We start from the raw sequence: 19,421 nt of genomic DNA, 5'->3' as shown, positions 1-19,421 counted from the left end.
AGGTGCGGTGCCACTGAACTAAATCCCCGGCCCTCATCATATGTTAATTGGCCAACTTGAAGACTGCTTCTATTGGTTTCATTAAACAGGGCAATAGACTGAAGTTTCAAGATCTAGTCTGAGAAGGAACTAGATCAGGGATTTTTGTCTCTCTTTTTTCTAAATATGAGACAAGGCATCTGGGCCCACATACTGATTCAGAGTGGGCATTTGTGAAGAAATGGCGTTATTATAACCATAATAAGATATATGTGGGAGTTAATAAATGAGCTGAATTTATTGAAAAAGGTGTACAGGAAAGAGCTAAGAGTTGTCAAGGTTGAAGGGGTGGAGACAAACTGCTGCTCACTGACAAGGAAAATACAGTGGAGTGACAGCAGTGGTAGAAGAAATGGTTGTTAGGGGAACCTAGGGAAAGGGTGTCCATGGCTGAGAGGAAGTACAAGTGTTCTGTGAGCTGTGAATGAGTGAGCGTGAGCAAGTGAGCTCAGAAGATGGATGCAGGGCCCCTTCCTCTGCAGGGATGGTTGCCTGGGCTGTGTGCTGGAGGAGGCTGTGTGCTAGAGACAATGGCCTTGCACTGGTCACAGGGCTGCTGTTGCAGCCTACTTGAGGCTCTGCGACAGCATGTGATCAAAATGCTGGCTAGTATCAGCTACAAGGGTAGAGCTGTTTCTCTAGGCTCACACCTTCTCCTGCCTTCATGGACTGGGCACAGGCAGTTGTCCTGGGGAGGTCAGAGCTGTTTGTCATTCAGCCTGTGAAAAGCACCTTTCTGACTCTTTCAGTTGGCATATATTTATTTGTGAGATAGGAGCTATACTATTAATGTCACCCAAGCGTGTTCAGAAAGATAAGTTTCATAGTACAAGATAATTTTAATAGGTGACTGATGTTTAAAACAAAACCTGCTGGAGTGTATTACATGCTTTCTGTAAAAACAGATTGACATGCAGAAGCATTTAAATGAGTTTGTCTTTATGGCTCTCCCGGAGTGCCAGTATTTGGGATGTAGCCTTCCATGCTATTTCCATGCCAAGTGTGTTTATGTATATGGACACCCTTTTTCTGGTTTATTGAATTACATCAGGACTTCACAGATTAGTTGATTGTTGAATACATTTATTTATCAGTAAACATTATTGAGAGCATATTCTGTGCTGGGTTCTGGGTGATCAGGATTGAGTAAAATAGTTGATGCTGCTTATGGTTATAGAGTTTGCATATTTATAAAATTGGAACCATATACACTTGGTCTGTATATATTGTACATACATGTACACACACACATATATATATATATATATACACACACACACGTGGAAACCTTTTTATTGGTGCATATTAAGGATACAGAAAAATGAGATTCATTTTTATTGGTACATGCACATAACACATTTTGTTTTGTTTTGTTTTGGTACCGGGGATCAAGCTCGGGTCCTTGTGCTTGCGAAGCAGACGCTGGAACCACTAAGCTAAATCCCCGGCCCAAAACAAATTTAATTAATTTTATCCCTGCTCTCTTTTCCTCTTTGCTCCTTCTTCCTCCTCTTTAAAAGCCCACCTCATTTATGGACATCTTTTCATATCCATATTCCTAGAGCTACTTGTATTTAATGACTGCTAATCATACTGTGACTTCAGTAGTCCTCCGCCTTCCATGTAGATCTCTGTGCATATATGTATTTGCTGTTAAACACAGTGCCGCCTTGAACATTCTTACACATGTATCTGCCTACTTAAAGCATTGTTTCTCTTTTAAGAGGATTGAAAAAGTGAAATACACAAGATTTCTTGTTCATATATAGGCTTGCTGTACCATTTAGTATGAAGAATTACAGGTGAACTATAAACTTAGGAAGAAAGCAGTGAGGACTAGATCATCATTTGGATTATAGCTGCTTTTTACTACATTGCTGGTAGAGAATGAAGCATCTTTGACACACCGACATCACTGTGAGGTCCACCATCTCTCCTTATAGCATCAATAAGGTGATGTTGACTCCTAGGCATACATGGGTTAAGTGTCATGTGTCACACTGTGTCGAGGCTTTACCTCTCCTTCCCTCTACCCTTCCCATACTTCTGCAGTGCCCCTCTGACTGTTTGGGAGTTTGTATTCACAAAACCTTGACCTACAGACAGGATGGGGAATTAGTGTTAGTTCATTAATCCATTTATTGGTCAAGAACAGACAGTTGTTTGGTGTCAGACAGACACTGGCCTAGGTGCTTGGGATCAAGGACAAGTAAGAGAATGTTATGGTTTGTGTCTAGATGTCCTCCAATCCTCAGGCAGTCATAGGTGGAGCTTTTTCAGAGATGGCTGAATCTAGAGTGTGCGAAGCTGGAACTGATTCATGGTGCAATGCTAGGATCAAGGGCACTGGGATTAAGGATGTGAGTGCTACCCGCTCTGAGTAGCCTGGATGAGATATAAAGAGTAGAAAGGGCTATGGTCATCCCTTGCTTGTTCTCTCTTGCCTGCTTGCCATAGACATTTCTCCTCTGCAGTTTCCCTCTGCCATGCCACCCTGCCTTAGAGCCAGCCAACTATGAACTGAAACCTCTAAGAATTGTAAGCCAAATAAACCTTTCCTCCTTTAACTTTGAATGTTGGGTATTTTGTCTCAGCGATGAGAAAAGTAACTAAGACAAGGAGTGTCATTGACCCCCAAAGGGGGCTGTAGACTCTTCAATTGATGATGGTACTGTGTACATGGGCATTCATGTCTGTGTCTTGGCCCATCTTTCTTTGGCTGTATGAGTCTTTCCAGGGTGGTTTTCAGACTTGCTCTGTTTTCCATTATCTTTCATTGGGCCGTCTGCTTGCTGCCAGGCACTCTCTCCCAAGCTGTCCTGTACTTCCCCCTAGATCACTATTCTTATCTCACCTTCCCACTTTCCTACCCAGAGACCTCTGGATTCTCCTGGCCCATAAAATAAAGTCTTATGTTAGCATTAACACATTCATGATGGGGCCATAATTATTATGTTGCTGCCAGGTAACATGAAGCACTGGTGGTACATAAGTGACCATAACATCAGGTGGCTTTTCATTAATTTTATTAGTAAAAAGACCAATGATTAGCCGGGCATGGTGGCGCATGCCTGTAATCCCAGCACTCGGGAGGCTGAGTCAGGAGGATCGCTGTGAGTTAGAGACCAGCCTGGGCTACATAGTGAGTTTCAGGTCAGTCTCAACTACATAGTGAGACCCTGTCTCAAAAACAAACAAACAAACAAACAAACAAACAAACAAAAAAGACCAATGATTAGATTCGTGTGTCCCACCAGTGGTTCAAGGCTGAGAGTCCAACAGAAATTCATTCCTAGTCTGACTTCCTGGTATTATCTCGAGTTAATGTTAGAAGAGGGCTGAAGACCACAACCTATTTAACCCATGTGCCCTGGACAAGTCAGCCAGCCTTTTTGTGTTCGTTCAGAAAGGTAGGGCCAACACCTTGAACCTCATAAGTTTAGTACAAAGACTTGAGGAAAGGCATTTAGGGCTTGAGGCTGAGCATGGTTTCTCGCATATATAAGACACTCGATGTTCATCTCTGTCATCTCTAAGGTGATGTTGATTTTCCTTATGTGACTTGTGAGTTTTCCTGCTTTTACCCCCCACTACCACCACCACACACACCACTAGCTTACCAAGAGGCTCTAATAAATGAATCTCTACTGTTCTACATTTTTAAACCTGTATTCTGGTGAGACTTTGGGGGAAATGAACACTGGCATAGCTGTCACTGCTTTTCAGAAGACCTTGCCTTTGAAGTAGCAGATAGATGGATTTGCTGCCATGAAAAGATGTTAATTATATACATCCCTTTTATAATCAAGCAGGCTCATCCCAAGGGACCACACAATGCCAATTAGGTTACATAATGTACACTTCCACTGCCACAATCTAGCCATGAATGAGGTTATTCATAAAGAAAAACCCAAGAGATCCTATTTTTTGGAGCATAATTGGCTTCTGAAGTGTCGTCTTCCTCTGAGTTGCATTACCTTGAAACAGGGTGATGGAGTGGAAGTGTTTCCAGTGAAGGGTGTGATGGCAGGGTACACAAGATTAGTAATTCTCATTTCTCTTCCCTTGCATCTAGAATCTGTTGACTGTCCCAACTAAAATGTGTGAGTGTCTACATTTATTTATTTCAGCTTGTATTGCTTTTCCCCCCTGAAATAGGAAACTTGGCCTCTTACATAAGTCAAGGTTTCCAACTCCTGAAGAGCTTCTTCAAAAAGCTGCTCGGTAATATGGGGAATTGCTGTACCTGAGCCATGTCTGCTAATGCACCATAACAGTGACCTCTGTCTCCTCCATCCTCCCGTCCCTCCCCCCAACACAGTTGCAGAGTTTGGAAGTTCTGGTTTTCAAGGTCTCTGAAGTAATATCACAACACACCAGCATTTGCGTGGATTGTGTATTAGGATAATATTGGGATAGTATTAGTATAATATTGTCAAATATTTAGAAGTCTGATTTCTCTCCCTTGTTGGAAAGGTTTTGAAGGTCAGCCCTAAAGTAACATGGTCCTGGGAAAAATCTTATTATTGTTTGGCCTAATGTTATTCTTTGGACAGCAAATCTGTCTAGGTATCTCTTAGTGGGAACCGTTAAAATCCAGATTCTTGGGCTGCATCCCAGACCAGTGCTATCAGAATCTATAGAAGTGAGGCCCAGACATTGGTATTTTTCCTCCCAAAGTTTTCAAAGGTACAGGAAAGTTGTAAGACTGGTATAGTGAGCAGGTTCACCAGTTGTTCACCAATTGTCAGCATTTGCCACAGTTTTCAGTCCTTTTGTGTTTTCTTTCTCTCTCCTGCTTACTTGCCCCTTCCCTTCCCTTCCCCCCTCCCCTGCCCTCTCCTCCTCTCCCCTCCCTCTCTTTTTCCCTTCCCCTCCTCCTTCCTGGTCTCACCAGGTAGTACAATGTAACCTTAAACTTGTTATGTAGCCCAGGCTGGGCTTAAACTTGTGATCCTCCTGCTTCAGCCTCAAGTGCTAGGATTGCAGGTGTGTATCACCACACACAGCTGCTTTTCTTAAACAATTTCAAAGTAAGTCATAAATATCAGGACACTTCATCCTTTCCCTTCCCCTCCTCCTTCCTGGTCTCACCAGGTAGTACAATGTAACCTTAAACTTGTTATGTAGCCCAGGCTGGGCTTAAACTTGTGATCCTCCTGCTTCAGCCTCAAGTGCTAGGATTGCAGGTGTGTATCACCACACACAGCTGCTTTTCTTAAACAATTTCAAAGTAAGTCATAAATATCAGGACACTTCATCCCTAAATACTTAAGAATTTGTGCCCTAAGATACCTCTTTCTATCATTTCTGCTATATAATTGCAATAGAATCAACACCCTTGGAAATGTAACAATATAATGCTGTTATGTTAGTCCATATCCACATTCCCCAGTTCTCCCAATAATGTCCTTTATTATTATTTTTAAATCTAGACCCCAATTAAGGATAATGAGTTAGATTTGTTGTCATATCTCTTAACGCTTTTAAAAATCATACTTAGGGGCCGGAGATTTAGCTCAGTGGTTCCACCGCCTGCCTTTTAAGTGCAAGGTCCCAAGTTTGATCCCCGGTACCAAAAAGAAAAAAAAAATCGCACTTAGAATATTTGGGCTATATTTATTTCACATGACTCTTTGCTCATGGTTAGATGTAGGTCAGTGAGGCAGGAGTACTGTAGGTTGGCGGGGCACCTGATGTATGTAAGTTGTCTCATGATTGCCAGTGAAAACTTTGATCACTTGGGTAGGGATATGTCCACCAGCTTTCTCCATTGTAAGGGGACCATGTTCCTTTTGTGATTAGTGATAATCTGAAGGAAATACCTTGAGATTCTGTACATATCCTAAATTCCAACAAACTTTCATCCAGTGGTTTTAGCAACCATTGATTTTTGCCATAATCAGTTAATACTGTGATGGTTATAAAATGGTGATTGTCTATTTCTATTATTTCTGTATTAGTCAACTTTTTTTTTTTTTTGGTAGAAGGGATTAAACCTAGGGCCTTTGCACTGAGCTACATTCCCAGCTCTTTTTAAAATTTAAGACAGGTTCTCACTAAATTACCTAGGCTAGGCTTGAATTTGTGATCTTTCTGCCTCAGCCACTCAGAGTGCTGGGATTACAGGTATGCGCCACAGCTAATGTTCTTTTGTTTTTTCTTTTTGTTTGTTTGTTTTTGGTTTTGGATTTTTTGGGGTACCAGAGATTGATCCTTGTAAGGCAGGTGCCAGAACCACTGAGATAAATCCCCAGTCCCTGTTTTTTTTTTAAAGAGCTTTTACTTTTCACACCATAACTATTTAATACTATCCATCTAGCTAACTAGCTTGCTACTTATTGAACATATCAATATGAATTTAAGAGTTTTGGGGAAATCAATAAATTATAATACATCCCCGAGTACATGCTGTTACTATCCCAAAGGTGGCTGCTGGAAGGCCTGTGAAGCTGATTCCTGTGTCCTTTGATTCATTTTGACAAAACCAGATATTTCAGGCTCATTTCACATTTTATTTTCCCCAGCCTAGGAAGAAACCATTTTTTCTGTGGAGACCTAGTTCTCAGGCACTGCTGTTTAAGGAGGCTTCCTTAATTTTATGAAAACTCCCCAGGTAGTCTCAGTGTTCAGCCAAGACTGAAAATTCTGGGTCCTCCCAGGGGACACCCCCTGATCTGGCAGGGTGTTTTCCCATCACTTGTGACTTGTGGCACTGACTCCTTATGGAAGTTTAGATTTTTTTGTTTGTTTGTTTTTTGAGACAGGGTCTCACTATGTAGTTGAGACTGACCTGGAACTCAATATATAGCCCAGGCTGGTCTCAAACTCAGAGCGATCTTCCTGCCTCAGCCTCCCGAGTGCTGGGATTACAGGCGTGCGCCACCACGCCCAGCGGAAATTTACATTTTTGTGAGTTTTACCATGGTTGGAGACATCATTAAATATATGTTCCTGCTCCCACCTTGAGAGAGTGAGTTCAGTAGGTCTGCCCTGCACTTTAATCTTCTCGCACAAGTGGTTCCCAGACAAATTCCCGAAATTATCCTCAACATTAAGAATTGGTGACTTGTGATTTTCTTCTCTGGCTTTTATCAATTTTAACTCTGGCAGTATGACTTCAGGATACTGCCATGTTCTCTAGGTATGTAGTAAGGATCCACTTGATTAATATATTCTTTGAAAATAATATTGAATGATTTAAAACTGTTTTATTCATAGTTTTATTTATTGAATGATTTAAAATAGTTTTTTATTCATAGTTTTATTTTATTCATAGTTTTATTCTCACTTATGTGGGTGATGTGGGATAGTAAAAAGGAGACTGTGTGAATGTTGGAAGTTTTTAGTTGATCCAAATACTTTTTTATCCATGGTATTATTTGTTGTTATACTTTGTGATTATTGAGTGAATTGACCTACTAAAGTGTTCATGTCATAAGACTGACCCTAGGATGCAGGCTCTAAAGTATCAGTGTGTATCTTGTTTCTGGGACTGAGTCATTGCATGCTTTTTGGTTTCTGTAATTTCATTTTCAGACAAGGTGAGTGTTCTGCATATCTCCTCTCTATCCACTTGGCTGTATTTCATTAAAACCGGGGCTTGCGGGCCCCAGAAGCTTACAGGAAGTGCTCTTGATGTATGGCTTTTCACTTTCTGCTTTCAACTTTTACCCATGTACCATGTTATCCCAGCTGGTCTTTTCTATAGTCTTAAGATAGCTGAGAATTCATGACAACAGCTAGACATGGAGGCAACATCTCTAGAATTACAACTGGTTTGGAGTCTGAGGCTCTGTATTTATTAGCTACAAGACCTTTGATAGAATAGTTTATCTCTATCTGCCTCTTTGGTCTCCTTGTCTGTAAAAAGAGGGTCAGTAATATACCACAGAGGTGAGGATTCAATGGAATAATTCAGGTAAAGTGCTTAATAGTTTCTAGCATGTAGTAAGTGCTCAATAAATATTAGCTGTTCTTTTATTAAACATAGTTGGTTATGAATGGAAGGTGGGTATGGGCTCTAGTGACAGAGTTGAGGGTATGTTTGCTTTGTCATGTGTGTCCCTGTGTTCCTGCACATGAATGCATGTTCATGCATGTATATTTCATGGCTGTCTACAGTGTGGCTCTAAATTAAGGGTGTACAGTGTTTAGTATGCTTTTTCTGTCTTATTCCTACTTCTTTGGTAAAGCTGTGTGTGCACACATATGTGTGTATTGATAAGACTTATACCATTCCTTCTTTAAATTATGTATGAGTAGTTAAGTAGCCCTGCTTCCACAACACACATAGTAGCACAAGAGAGTGGTAATGTTGCTAATGTAAATGAGGAAAAACATACATTCTCTGTACTTTCTAGTTTTTTAGAATGAAAATAAATAAACATTTTTAATCCAAATTGAAAAGCTTTGAAGTACAATGTAATATAAAATAAATAACATATTTCTAATGTTTTTTACATTGGCAAATAGCAAAAACTAAATTTATCCCATAGGCGAAAAAAGCCTCATAAAGTATGTTACACCTGAAGCTCACACAAAGAACTCCATGCCTAGGCCACCTGGGCATCAAGGTGGTTGCTTCAGCTAAGTGATTCCAGATCCCAGGCATGGGCAAGTCAGACGTTTTAATCTTCAGTTTCTACTAGCTATTACAAGATGACATTGTCATATACTAATCACTTCCGAGAGGGTAAAGACTCACTAGTAAACAGCAGTGAAATGCCAAGAGAGGAAAAATGGCATCCTTAAACTCTTTGATGTTTAAGAGAAGTGTGTGGAGCTGAAACACAGTTTCTCCCAATTTCAAGCATTCCTCTTAAGCTGGGTTGTTGGCCAGGTAAAACTGACACAAAAGTGCAAGTCAGTCATAGGCTGGAGCTGAGGCCTGGAAAAGCAGCACTACTGGAGCTCAGGAGCTTTCTGTAATGAGAGCGCTGTGGTGAAGATGTCCCAGAGCAGTGGTGGCAAACCTAAGGCATGTATGCCGTAGCCAGCTACTTGTTATCATTGAAAGCTCTAAAAGCTTCGCCATCCCTGTCCTGTAGTGATGTTATACAGTGTTGCATGAAGCAGTTAAATATGGATTACAGAGAGTTTGGGACAAGGTATGAATTGAATTTGTTCATCCAGAACTGGAGAGAGAGAGAACTCTCAGAACTCAGGCCAATGAAATGCTGCCACTTACCAGCTTGGTGGGTAAGTCACGGAGACCTTGTTTCCTCATTTGCAAAATGGTTGTTCATCCTGGCTCTTTTCATTTTCATTTATGTGGCTGGCGTAATGTGATATGGTGATGGGTTTAGAAATAATAACAAGCTATACCAGCATAGAGGGATTGCATCTGCTTGGAGTCAGAGCAGGTGACCTTTACCACCAACTACCTCTGAGTCCTTCCCTTTTGTGCTCTGTAGGGCTTTTCTTGGTATGTTGCCAGTGTGCTTTAAAGGACTTTAAGCCACCATCTGAGTAACCTTAGAGGCGTTTAAGAAATATTGACCGGCCTTGTAGAGAGAAATTAGTAAAAGCATCATTCTTTTGGTGCCAGGCAGGCCTTTATGGAAGTCCAATGCAGAGATTTGACTCAAGAAAAATATGACAATTCTATTCCAGGTCCTGAATCTATTGGATTCATCTTTTTCCAAGAATATATCACTCCTGCTTTTCAATTTGTGCATTGTTTGGCTAGATACTATATTTCATAGAGATTTTTTTTAGAAATATGAATTGTATGTAACTGTTACGTTTTATGGCTTCAGCTAACACTACGTCTTCATACGTTACTTTAAGTCACTTTGGTGGGGACTTTGGTGATTTCTGTGGTTATGAGTGTCAGTTTTCAGACACTTACCATTTTACTTCTTTCATGTTCAGATTTGTATCTGCAAAGTCCACTTTTGGCATAATATCTAGAAAATGGAAACACTTAAAGATTCATAGAACTTCATCTTAAGCAGGGGTAGGAGAGGGGAGCCAAGATAGCCTTGAAATCAAAATTTTCTTTGCTAGAATAAGAAATAATGTATCCTTTATGGTACAGAGTACTATACTTGATTCACCTTTTGTGGTATCAGGAACATGGAGCAGCGATGTCACTCTTCCGGCCTTCCTGCCTTGGAGAAGAAAGTTGTGGTGGAAACTCTGCCCCAGGGAGTGCCAGGCCCTCCTGAGGGTTGCCCTCCTCAGCTAGCTGACAGGAGCACTGCTCACCTGGAATGGGCTGGAGAGCTCTGTGCTTGTCTTATCAAGATCCAGTGGCTTGTGACTGTGTACAAAAGGATAAAGACTGTGTATTTGCCAAAGATGTGGTTGGTCAAGATACTGATTCTGCACTTCTTTCTCTTTTCCTGTGTTCAGCTCTGTTCCTCGTTGGTGAGACACAGGCAGAGAAAATTGAAACAGTGAACTAGGCCATTGACTTTTGAAAAATATTGATCAGGGAACACATCAGATGTAGTGCAGACACCTTTCCTTTGTCAGGCTGCATAGGGGCCTCAGTGTGCCTTGTGATCACCTCTGTAGGGACTTCCTTTCTCTACAGAAAAGATGAGAAAAGAGAAAGGATTCCCAGAGGCAGTACCCAAAAATATTTTCAGCATTTTTAAATGTATTTCTTTAAAGTCGTTGATCCCTTTGGTTTTCTAGGCCATGTGGTGGCATGAGGGAGTGGTGCGAGGAGGTTAGCTATGAGCAACAAATGTCTTACAGCAACAAAGTCTGTCTCACTTCCTAACCCCAACCCCCTCTCCCTAGTTTGAGCCTCCACTGATGCATGGCTGGTGTCTGTCTCTCCTCCTCTCCTTTTTTCTCTCCCTCTCTCCTTCCCTCCTTCCCTCCCCCTACCACATACATTCTTTCTCCCCAAAGTGCACATCTGTGTTGTGGATGTGCTGTGGACAGTTGTAGCTGTACTTGACCCTGGAAGTCCCAGGTGGGCCATTCTGAGTGAGTAAGATGCTGTGACCTTGAGTGTCCTCTGGTCAAGTGAAGTGTGACCCTGCCTTTCATCTTGATTTGCCTGGGTTGGTTTTGTGTAAGCAGCCAGGGATCTTGTTAATGGACCCATGGGACAGAGAAAAGAGGACAGAAGTGGATTTGTTGAACCCTGTGGGGCATTTTAAACAGTACCGAGAGGAGGCTGAAATCCAGTCAGCCTTTACTTATCAGGCCTGATTTGCAGCATGTTGAAAGGGTGATTATTACTAAGAAAAGGCCAGAATTGTTTATGTTTTCCTATGTACTTTTGGGGGAAAATACTGTCTGCCTTGCTAGCATTAGAAGCAGACTGTTCTTGTTTCTTGACCATATCACATCAGCTTTCATTAAAAATCAACAGCAGCAAATATAAAGCCCCATCCATGGAAAACCGTTTAAGGCAACACTGTGCTCCAGTGCTTCAGGGGTAGGATTTTTGCCTTCTGCACCAATGGAACCGTTTCTCACACCCATGCCTTTCTGACCCAGCAGCTTTTAAAAGACCAAGAAGCATTGCTCTGCTTTCTACTGCCTCTAAGAGACCAGGGCTGCTGTGCCTCTAGCCATGTTCCAGAGAGCATATTTGAGACGTCAGCTTAATTTGCCTGCATGCCTAGGAAGCCTCTCTTTAAAATCTTAATTTGACAGAAGAACTGTATCTAAATATTTGACTTTTCCCATCCAGGTGAACGACGGAGGCGCCGATGCCAGGTGGCATTCAGCTACCTGCCCCAGAATGATGACGAACTTGAGCTGAAAGTTGGTGACATCATAGAGGTGGTAGGAGAGGTAAGCAAGTGGCCGGGCAGTGCAGTTGCCTTGCATGGCCATCAGACCCACCTACACACCCCCAGGCATGAGGAACTCTTGCTGCAGATGCACAGGGCTAACAGGTAAAGAACTTCATCACAGGCCAAGGAGTGTAGCTCAGTAGGAGAGCACCTGCCTCGCATGCTGTTGATGTTGGATGTTAGAACTGAAATCCTAGAGATGATCTAGTTTAGTCTCCTGAGGAAATGGGTTCCGGTAAAGGAGCTCTATCGGGCCAGTTGGGGGTCAGTTGTCATTGTGTAGCACAGCACACTAAGTACCTCTGAAATTCCAACCCAGTACCACCAACTTTCTCTTGTGTTTTAATTGAAGACTCTGTGTCCAGAGCTACCCAGATCCATTCCTCTAGTATAGCCTCAGTATTCACTGTGGGAGACACTGTAGGTTTAAAAGGAGGGGGAAAAAGTGACATTTATTAGAGAGCCAAGTATATAGCAGGTATGACGAAGTTACCTTTTATTTTACACAAAGCCGGGACAGAATCCAGAGCCTTCTGCATGGTAGGTAGGTGCTCTACCACTAAGCTACACCCCCTGCCCTGTAATGAGGTCCTTTACACATTAGCCCACTTACACATTTTGACCACTTTATTGTGTAGATGAGAATAGAGCCTCAAAAGACCCCGGACAAGGCAGGGCTTAGTGGTGAAGCCAGGTCCACCTGAGCAGGGACCTGTGCTCTTTCTGCAGGGCCACTTTACTTTGTCCTACTTTGTCCTGACTACCTGGAGCCAGCTCTGTTGGCAGAATTGCCCTTGAGACATTGGGTGGGCTTCTCAGGCTCCATCTCCTCAGGCCTATGGGATCTCTAGGCCTATAGGATCTTTGTTCTGCTTTAATACTTGTATCTGTACATAAAAGTACAGCTTTCCAGTTGCTTTTTTTCCCCTGAATGCCATTCAACCTTGCAAAAACTCATGGTTTATAGAAAAGGTAGGTAGAAGTTGAGGACCATAAGTGAACCATCATGTCGGTAGAAGTAGCAGGGTTAATGCTAAAAGCCAGATTTCCTGACTTCCATACAAACCTAATGTGACCCTGTATGAGAGTTTTATTTAGCTCATTAGCAAGTGATCTGTAAGATAGAAGGCTGGTTCCAAGAGAATTGTGAAAGAGCAAAGCAGGTGTAATGACAGAAAAAAATACTTGATAAGATCACTAAGTTAGACCCCAAACTCCACAGTTTTCTACAGGGTATAAAAAAACTAACTTTTGAGGTCATTTTTTCTAGGGGGCAAATAATTTGTATTGCTATTGGTCAAAGTTCATTTTCATTGCTGTATGACAAGAATCACTTGTATTGCTTTCAGCTGTCTACCAGCTAACATCTACACTAACAGAATTGTAAGCTAGCCTCAGGCATAGTAAATAATGTGCCAAAAAAGATACATGTCCCTGGAGAAGCGGTAAATGGGGTTCCCACTGTGCTGCCAGGAGGTCATGCTGTAACCCCCTTTGCCTATTTCTAGGTTATAGATAATTTGTACTAATATGTCATCCATCCATTTTTTTAATTCCCTAGTGTCAAGCAGAGCATGTAGCAAACACTTATTGAAAGTTGAATGAGCGATGATGAATGGACAACATAGTAGAACATTTATTCCAGTGAAGGGCAAGTTTCTTAACACAATTAACCATGGAAGAAATTCCAGAGAAGCTTGGCGTGGTGGCACATACCTGTAATCCCAGCACTCAGGAGGCTGAGGCAGGAGAATCACTGAGTTTGAGGCCAATCTGGGGTACATAGGGAGTTCAAGGCCAGCCTGAACTACATAGTGAGACCCTGTCTAAAAAAAAATCCAGAGCAATAAACCAAACAGATGTGACTAATAAAAAAAGTTAAAATTTTGGGATAATTTGAAGCATGTATAGCTAAAGAAATAGGAAAAATTATAAGTTAGAACAAAAAGTATTCTACATATAACATATGAACTATATTAGAAAGCTACTGGAACAATGATAAATGATAGATAAGGGGGAAAAACCTTAACTATGAGAAAATAAGAAGTACAAATTAAAACAATACTGGGGGTTTCTACTTATAAAAATCTAAGAAATTATTTGGTGATAAGACTGTTGGTAAAGCTGAGAATAATTGGTGAATTTGTACATCTGTATGATCATTATATGAAGCTATTTAGCAAGCTGTGTCAAGAGCTATAACAATCTGAATAATACTCTTTAACTTAGCTTTCATTCCTAAGAATTTATCTTCAGAAAATGGTTAACAAAAGAAAAAAAATACGTTGGAAACATTTTAATTGCAGCAGTGTTTGTGATAATGAAAAATAATCAAGGAAAGGAATTAAGTTGTATTATCCAACTAGAAGATTATAAAACCATTAAGATAGTAAACACAGAGGCCTTTGAATATGTATTTATTGTGATACTTTGCATTATAATTATCTGTTCTATTCCGCTAAGCTGAGAGCTTTTCAACAGCAGGAACCTGGTTTTTATCTATCTTTATATTCATGGCACCTGGAATAGTGCCTGAAATCTAATATGTATTTTAACAAATGCTCACTGAGTAAGGAAATGAATAAATGGGAACATGAAAACAGGTTTTAGAAAATAAATGAATGGATCAGAACGTAAACTTGCATATGCTAGGATATAATTATGTAAAATGTATCTAGATGCACCTGATCAAAGACTGGAAGGGAACAAGCATGAAAATGGTCCTGTTGTAGTAGATAACTTTGCCTTTAATCTTTTTTTTATTCGTTAAGTTTATTGGCATATTTTCAGTATACAATATGATGACATTCATCATTGGGAATTTGTACCAGTACATAATATATCTTGGTTCTTATTTTTTCCCCATTCCCCTGCCCTCCCTTCAACTCCTCTACCCCTCCCTATTTACAAAGACTTTGTCTCCATTTTTTCCTTTTCTCTTATTTATTCCTTTCCCTTCTTTTCTTTCCCCTACCTCTCCCACTTCCCCTTCCCCTTTGGACCTTTTCTTCCTATTTCACATTATCAATTATACATTTTAATCCTTATTGACACTTTCAGTTTCTTACACCAGAGAAACTATTCTGTATTCACATGTATGTCCTATTTATTTCACTTAAGAACATGGCCTCGACGTGCATCCATTTAGCTATAAATGTCACTAAAATTCGCATTCTTTGTGGCTGAGTAGTACTCCATTTTATTTAAAAAACATATTTTCTTTTTTTTTTCACTGAGTTTATTGGTACATTTTAGGTATACAGTACAGTTACATTCATCATTGGGATCTTGTACCTTTACATGACAGGTATTAGTTCTCATTTTTTCCCCATTCCTCTGCCCTCCCTTTATCCCTTCCACCCTCCCCTATTTACAAAGACTTTGTTTCTGTTTTTTCCTTTTCTCATATTTTTCTTTTCCCTTCTTTCCTTTCCCCTACCCTTCCAACTTAAAAAAAACACATTTTCTTTATCCAGTCTCCAGTTGATGGGATTGGGCTGCTTCCAAGTTTTAGCTACTACAAACTGTGCCACTATGAACATGGGTGCACATATATCACTGTGGTATAATTCTTTTGGGACATTTCCTTTAATCTGGTGGTAATGTTTCAAAGGGAATACAAATCAAGGCAAGTAATTTATATATTTCTGAGAAATAATGTCCACTTTTCCTGCCCGTTGGCTACAGGGAAACTGAAGATAGGTAGCTGAAAGAGAGGAATGAGCACAGGTCACAGCTTTGCTCATGGAGGTGGCAGGAGCCCTTCCCACCTCCTGCAATAAAGCTCCTCTCCACTCACTGCCAGCTGGGCTCTAGGCTTCATTCTGGGTCTATTACTGTCGGGAAAGGGGAACAATAGCCATAGAATCTGTGCTTTTTATATAAAAATGTAAAGGCTAGCCTTCTAATCCACATGTTAAAGAGAACTAATTCTCTGTTTTTGCAGTGTTCTGATAATATTGGGCCAGTGTCACGGTATAATATAAAACGTCCTTTTCTCTGATAGTGAATATTGTGTAAGTGCTAATGGGGAGTCCTTCTCTAATTCCTCTGAAGAATAAAAATAAAATGAGCAAAACCTTTAAATACAGGAATAGATCAAAGTAAAAACATATTAATAGCCTTTCAATACTATGGAATCAATTAGTAAAATAGAACCTTGTGTGTGTACATATTAGGTTATACGCTTATTTGTTGTTTGATAGATTAATTTGTACAGTATTGCAAAGTTATACACACCCATACACAAATGAACACACTTTTGGGGGGAGGTCCTGGCAGACAACTCTTACAGGAATTTTGAATGTACAGACTAGTTTTATTTTGAAGCTGTTGAATTAACCAGAGAATTCTAAAAAAAACAATATACATCTGTTTTAATAGTCAACTTCTGCTTCACATATCACAATATGCATTTGTTTATCATTTTTCAGCACGACATCATGCATGATACCGGGTTAAGGCTTTTTCCTAAAATAAGTTGCTGGTTTGAATTTCTTCCTTTGTGCATCCATAGTGCATGTTCTATAATTCCTGCTGTTTTCTTTAGAGTGGATTGATAACTATATAAGTGAAGCTGTTGGAGTACATAATCCTACAGTTCCAACTCCCCACCCCCAACTGTTTTTAGTCTTCTTGTACACATCTAATTTGGTAGGTTTTGTTTTAACCTTCAAGTTGTTACCTTTATCCTTTTTACCACTAATCTTTTCTCTTCATACCTGTATATCTTTACACTATTTAACCGAACATGTGCTGTCAAACAGCAAGTCCCAGCCTTAAGCACGTTCGGGAAGAAAACTGGCCCCTGCTCTCCTTCCAGCCTCCTTCTGTCAGCCTCAGGGAAGGAAGAAAGAGCAAGGGTAGCCTTGGAGTTGGCAAAATGAAAGTTACTCAAGAAAATACCTCCCCTGGTTCTGCCTCCCAGATGGCCAGTGGTAATTCTGCGGAGGGAAAAACTATCATGGGGACCCTGAATGACCCAGATTACCAATTTGATAGAAGAACAGTGGGTTGTGAATTCCTGGTTGATATTTTTAAAGCAGTAATTGTGGCTACATACTTAGGTAATGTGCTTCCAGAGTAGAGGACAGAGAAAGATAGGCAATGCTCTAATTAAGGAGCAGAGATGGCACATGGACAAGGTTACCAGCATTTGAGGCCTCTGGAGGTTTGTCTTTTTGGAGAGTGCATTGATACCAGCTGCTGTGTTTTTCTGTCTGTGTTATCTGGAGGCTGCGAAAGGAACTGCTTTTTCCCTGTGTTGGATGAGCTTGGTCTTAACCAGCCTCGCTCAGTAGTGGCCCAAGGGATGTTCAGAGATTTTTGCTTTTATGTGTTCTTTATGGTTGGTTTTTGAGGCATTTCTCAGTGGTCTCCAGTCAGGCTGGCTGGAGACTCAGAGCTAAAGTCTCTGGGTTAAAGCCTAACCTGGATTTGTGGTTTGAAAGATGATAATGCACATGGTCAATAAATGACTGTGTCTTCCTTGTTGTGACCATAGAAGGAGATCTGGCTCACTCAACTAGAATTAAGCAGGCCCTTTGAATTCTTTGAAACTTTCACTCAGTCAGATAATCTCTGTGGGTGTGGGTAGGCAGCTCATCATTTCTTTTTTGCTCATGAGAAGTCAAGTTTATTAAAAAGCTGATTGGTTAATAAGCGATCAGACCTGCCTGGGTACTTACCCATTAAGACACTGCCATGCTTTAGAAGATTTATCCTTTTTTCAAAAAAAGTAACATTCAATAAAAATATGTTTATTGGAATTTGATTATCCAAAGAGCTCAAACTGTTCTACAGTTTTTCCCCAAACAACTTAGGTATGAACATTTCTGAGTTCCCACTGTGAAGAAATAGTAAAGCATTCATATTTAGAGTAGGGAAGCCATGTTTTGTAGAGAAGGTGATGAGATTTGAATCATACAGTAGGCTACAACCATATAAAAGTAACATATTTTCAAATTTAAATGTACTTAGAATAAATTTATATGGGATTTATTCAATATTCCAGATCTTATATTCTGAAAGAAACTTCATAGAGATTCACAAATTTACTGAGCAGAATCTATGCCTAGAAACAGATTTGGTCTTGTCAGGGAGGGTAAGACATGCACAGGTAGGAAGAGAATTTAAAGCCCATGATGTTACCAGCGTGGCAAGAGATAGAACTGAAAAATGAGTAAGGCATTGAAAGACAGGTCCTCAGAGAAGGTGAAGAAGATGCTTCCTAGAATAGGTGAGGTTTCAACTGGGCACAGGAAAGGGGCATGGTGCCGTGTCACAGAAACTGAGCTAGCCTTGAGGGAGGAGGACAGTGTTAGTACAGCCTTGCTCAGAAGTAGGGGGTAACCTGTGAATGTTTGGACAAATGTGGAGTATGGCAGGCAGATGCTGTTGGATGCAGCGACATGAAGTTGAGGTGTGGGGGGAGATACAGTGCTGCCCATGCTGAACTTTCAAAGGGACGCCTCCTGGAAACCCCTTCCCAGGATGTTCACACATTCCCATATGAATTTTTTAAAACCTGAGAATAGGGATAGGACAAAACTTGAGGCGCCTGATTCATCACAAAGGTCATTTTGTTGGCTTGATCCCATCTTTGTTAATCTTTTCACATTAGAATGAGGGTAAGACCTTAGCATGCAGTCACTTAGGAATTTGGGGACTGTAAAATAGCCTGTGGCTATTTGGAAAGATAGGACTGTAAAGCCCTGCTTAAAGGATAGCTCCGGAAGTCTCCTCAGAAACACGTTCCATTCTCACAATCCTGGGTGTTGCAGAGTTTACTTTCTAAGAAATTGTATGTGTTTTCTTAAATCATTTCCCTTTCAGTTACAGATTTCTTTTTTGAAGGCCTTTCTCTCTTATGGAATAGGCTTGTTCTCAGAAGAATGAGGGGAGGGAATAAAAATCAGTTCCCAAATGTGTATGGAATGTTCTGGCCCAGGCAGTAAAAGATAAACTATGCAAGAATTGTGAAAATATTGGCCCACATAATACTTTTATGTTTGGTTCCAGCCAGCTTTAAATATCCTGAAATCAACAGGGCCAGTTAAAGGCACTAAATTGGAAACTAATATAGGTATTTATTTATTGGTACCAGCTATCGAACTCAGGACCTAGTGCTTGCGAGGCAGGCGGTGAAACCACTGAGCTAAATTCCTGGCCCTAATATAGGTATTTATGCCTTCAACAAGCGGCCCCCTTAAAAATATGTAATTCCATTAATGCTCCTGGTAAAAGAGTGTTTCCCAGGAACATATTTTTAAACAACATTCAAGAAGTTAAACTGTGTCTTACCATATTTTCCATGCAGTCCTAGAAAAGATGAAACCAATCAAAGGTGATTGAAATAAGATTAGTGATTGTTTAGAGGTGGATTAACTGGGGAGGGATGCAAGGTAATTTTAGGAGTAATGGAAACACTCTTGTTAATAAAAGTGTAAGTTCCAAAGGGTATTTATCAAAAGTGACCAACTGTACTGTTAAGATCTATGCATTTGTGTACCTTTTATCTCAAAAAAATTTAAAACTATCTTAGCATTTTTTTAGTGTTCAAAATTTTTTTCAGAACACCTTCGCCTACCTTTCAATAGTAGGAGAAATGACTGA

General features: G+C 40.5%; 1 protein-coding gene across 9 annotated transcripts in view; it reads left to right on the top strand.

Annotated features, from left to right (window-relative positions):
• Sh3kbp1 (SH3 domain containing kinase binding protein 1) overlaps positions 1-19,421 on the top strand; it is a 346,801-nt gene that overhangs the window by 160,706 nt on the left and 166,674 nt on the right. For all 9 annotated transcript variants that reach the window (XM_010643666.3, XM_033760274.1, XM_033760276.1 and 6 more), the window contains one exon: positions 11,702-11,805. In XM_010643666.3, the coding sequence (XP_010641968.1) occupies positions 11,702-11,805 (104 nt within the window). The remainder of the gene's footprint in view (positions 1-11,701; positions 11,806-19,421) is intronic.

This window comes from Fukomys damarensis, unplaced genomic scaffold (assembly GCF_012274545.1).
Source record: "Fukomys damarensis isolate Sample0158 unplaced genomic scaffold, DMR_v1.0_HiC HiC_scaffold_39, whole genome shotgun sequence".
Lineage (NCBI taxonomy): Eukaryota > Metazoa > Chordata > Mammalia > Rodentia > Bathyergidae > Fukomys > Fukomys damarensis.
This window is presented reverse-complemented; position numbering and strand designations above follow the sequence as displayed.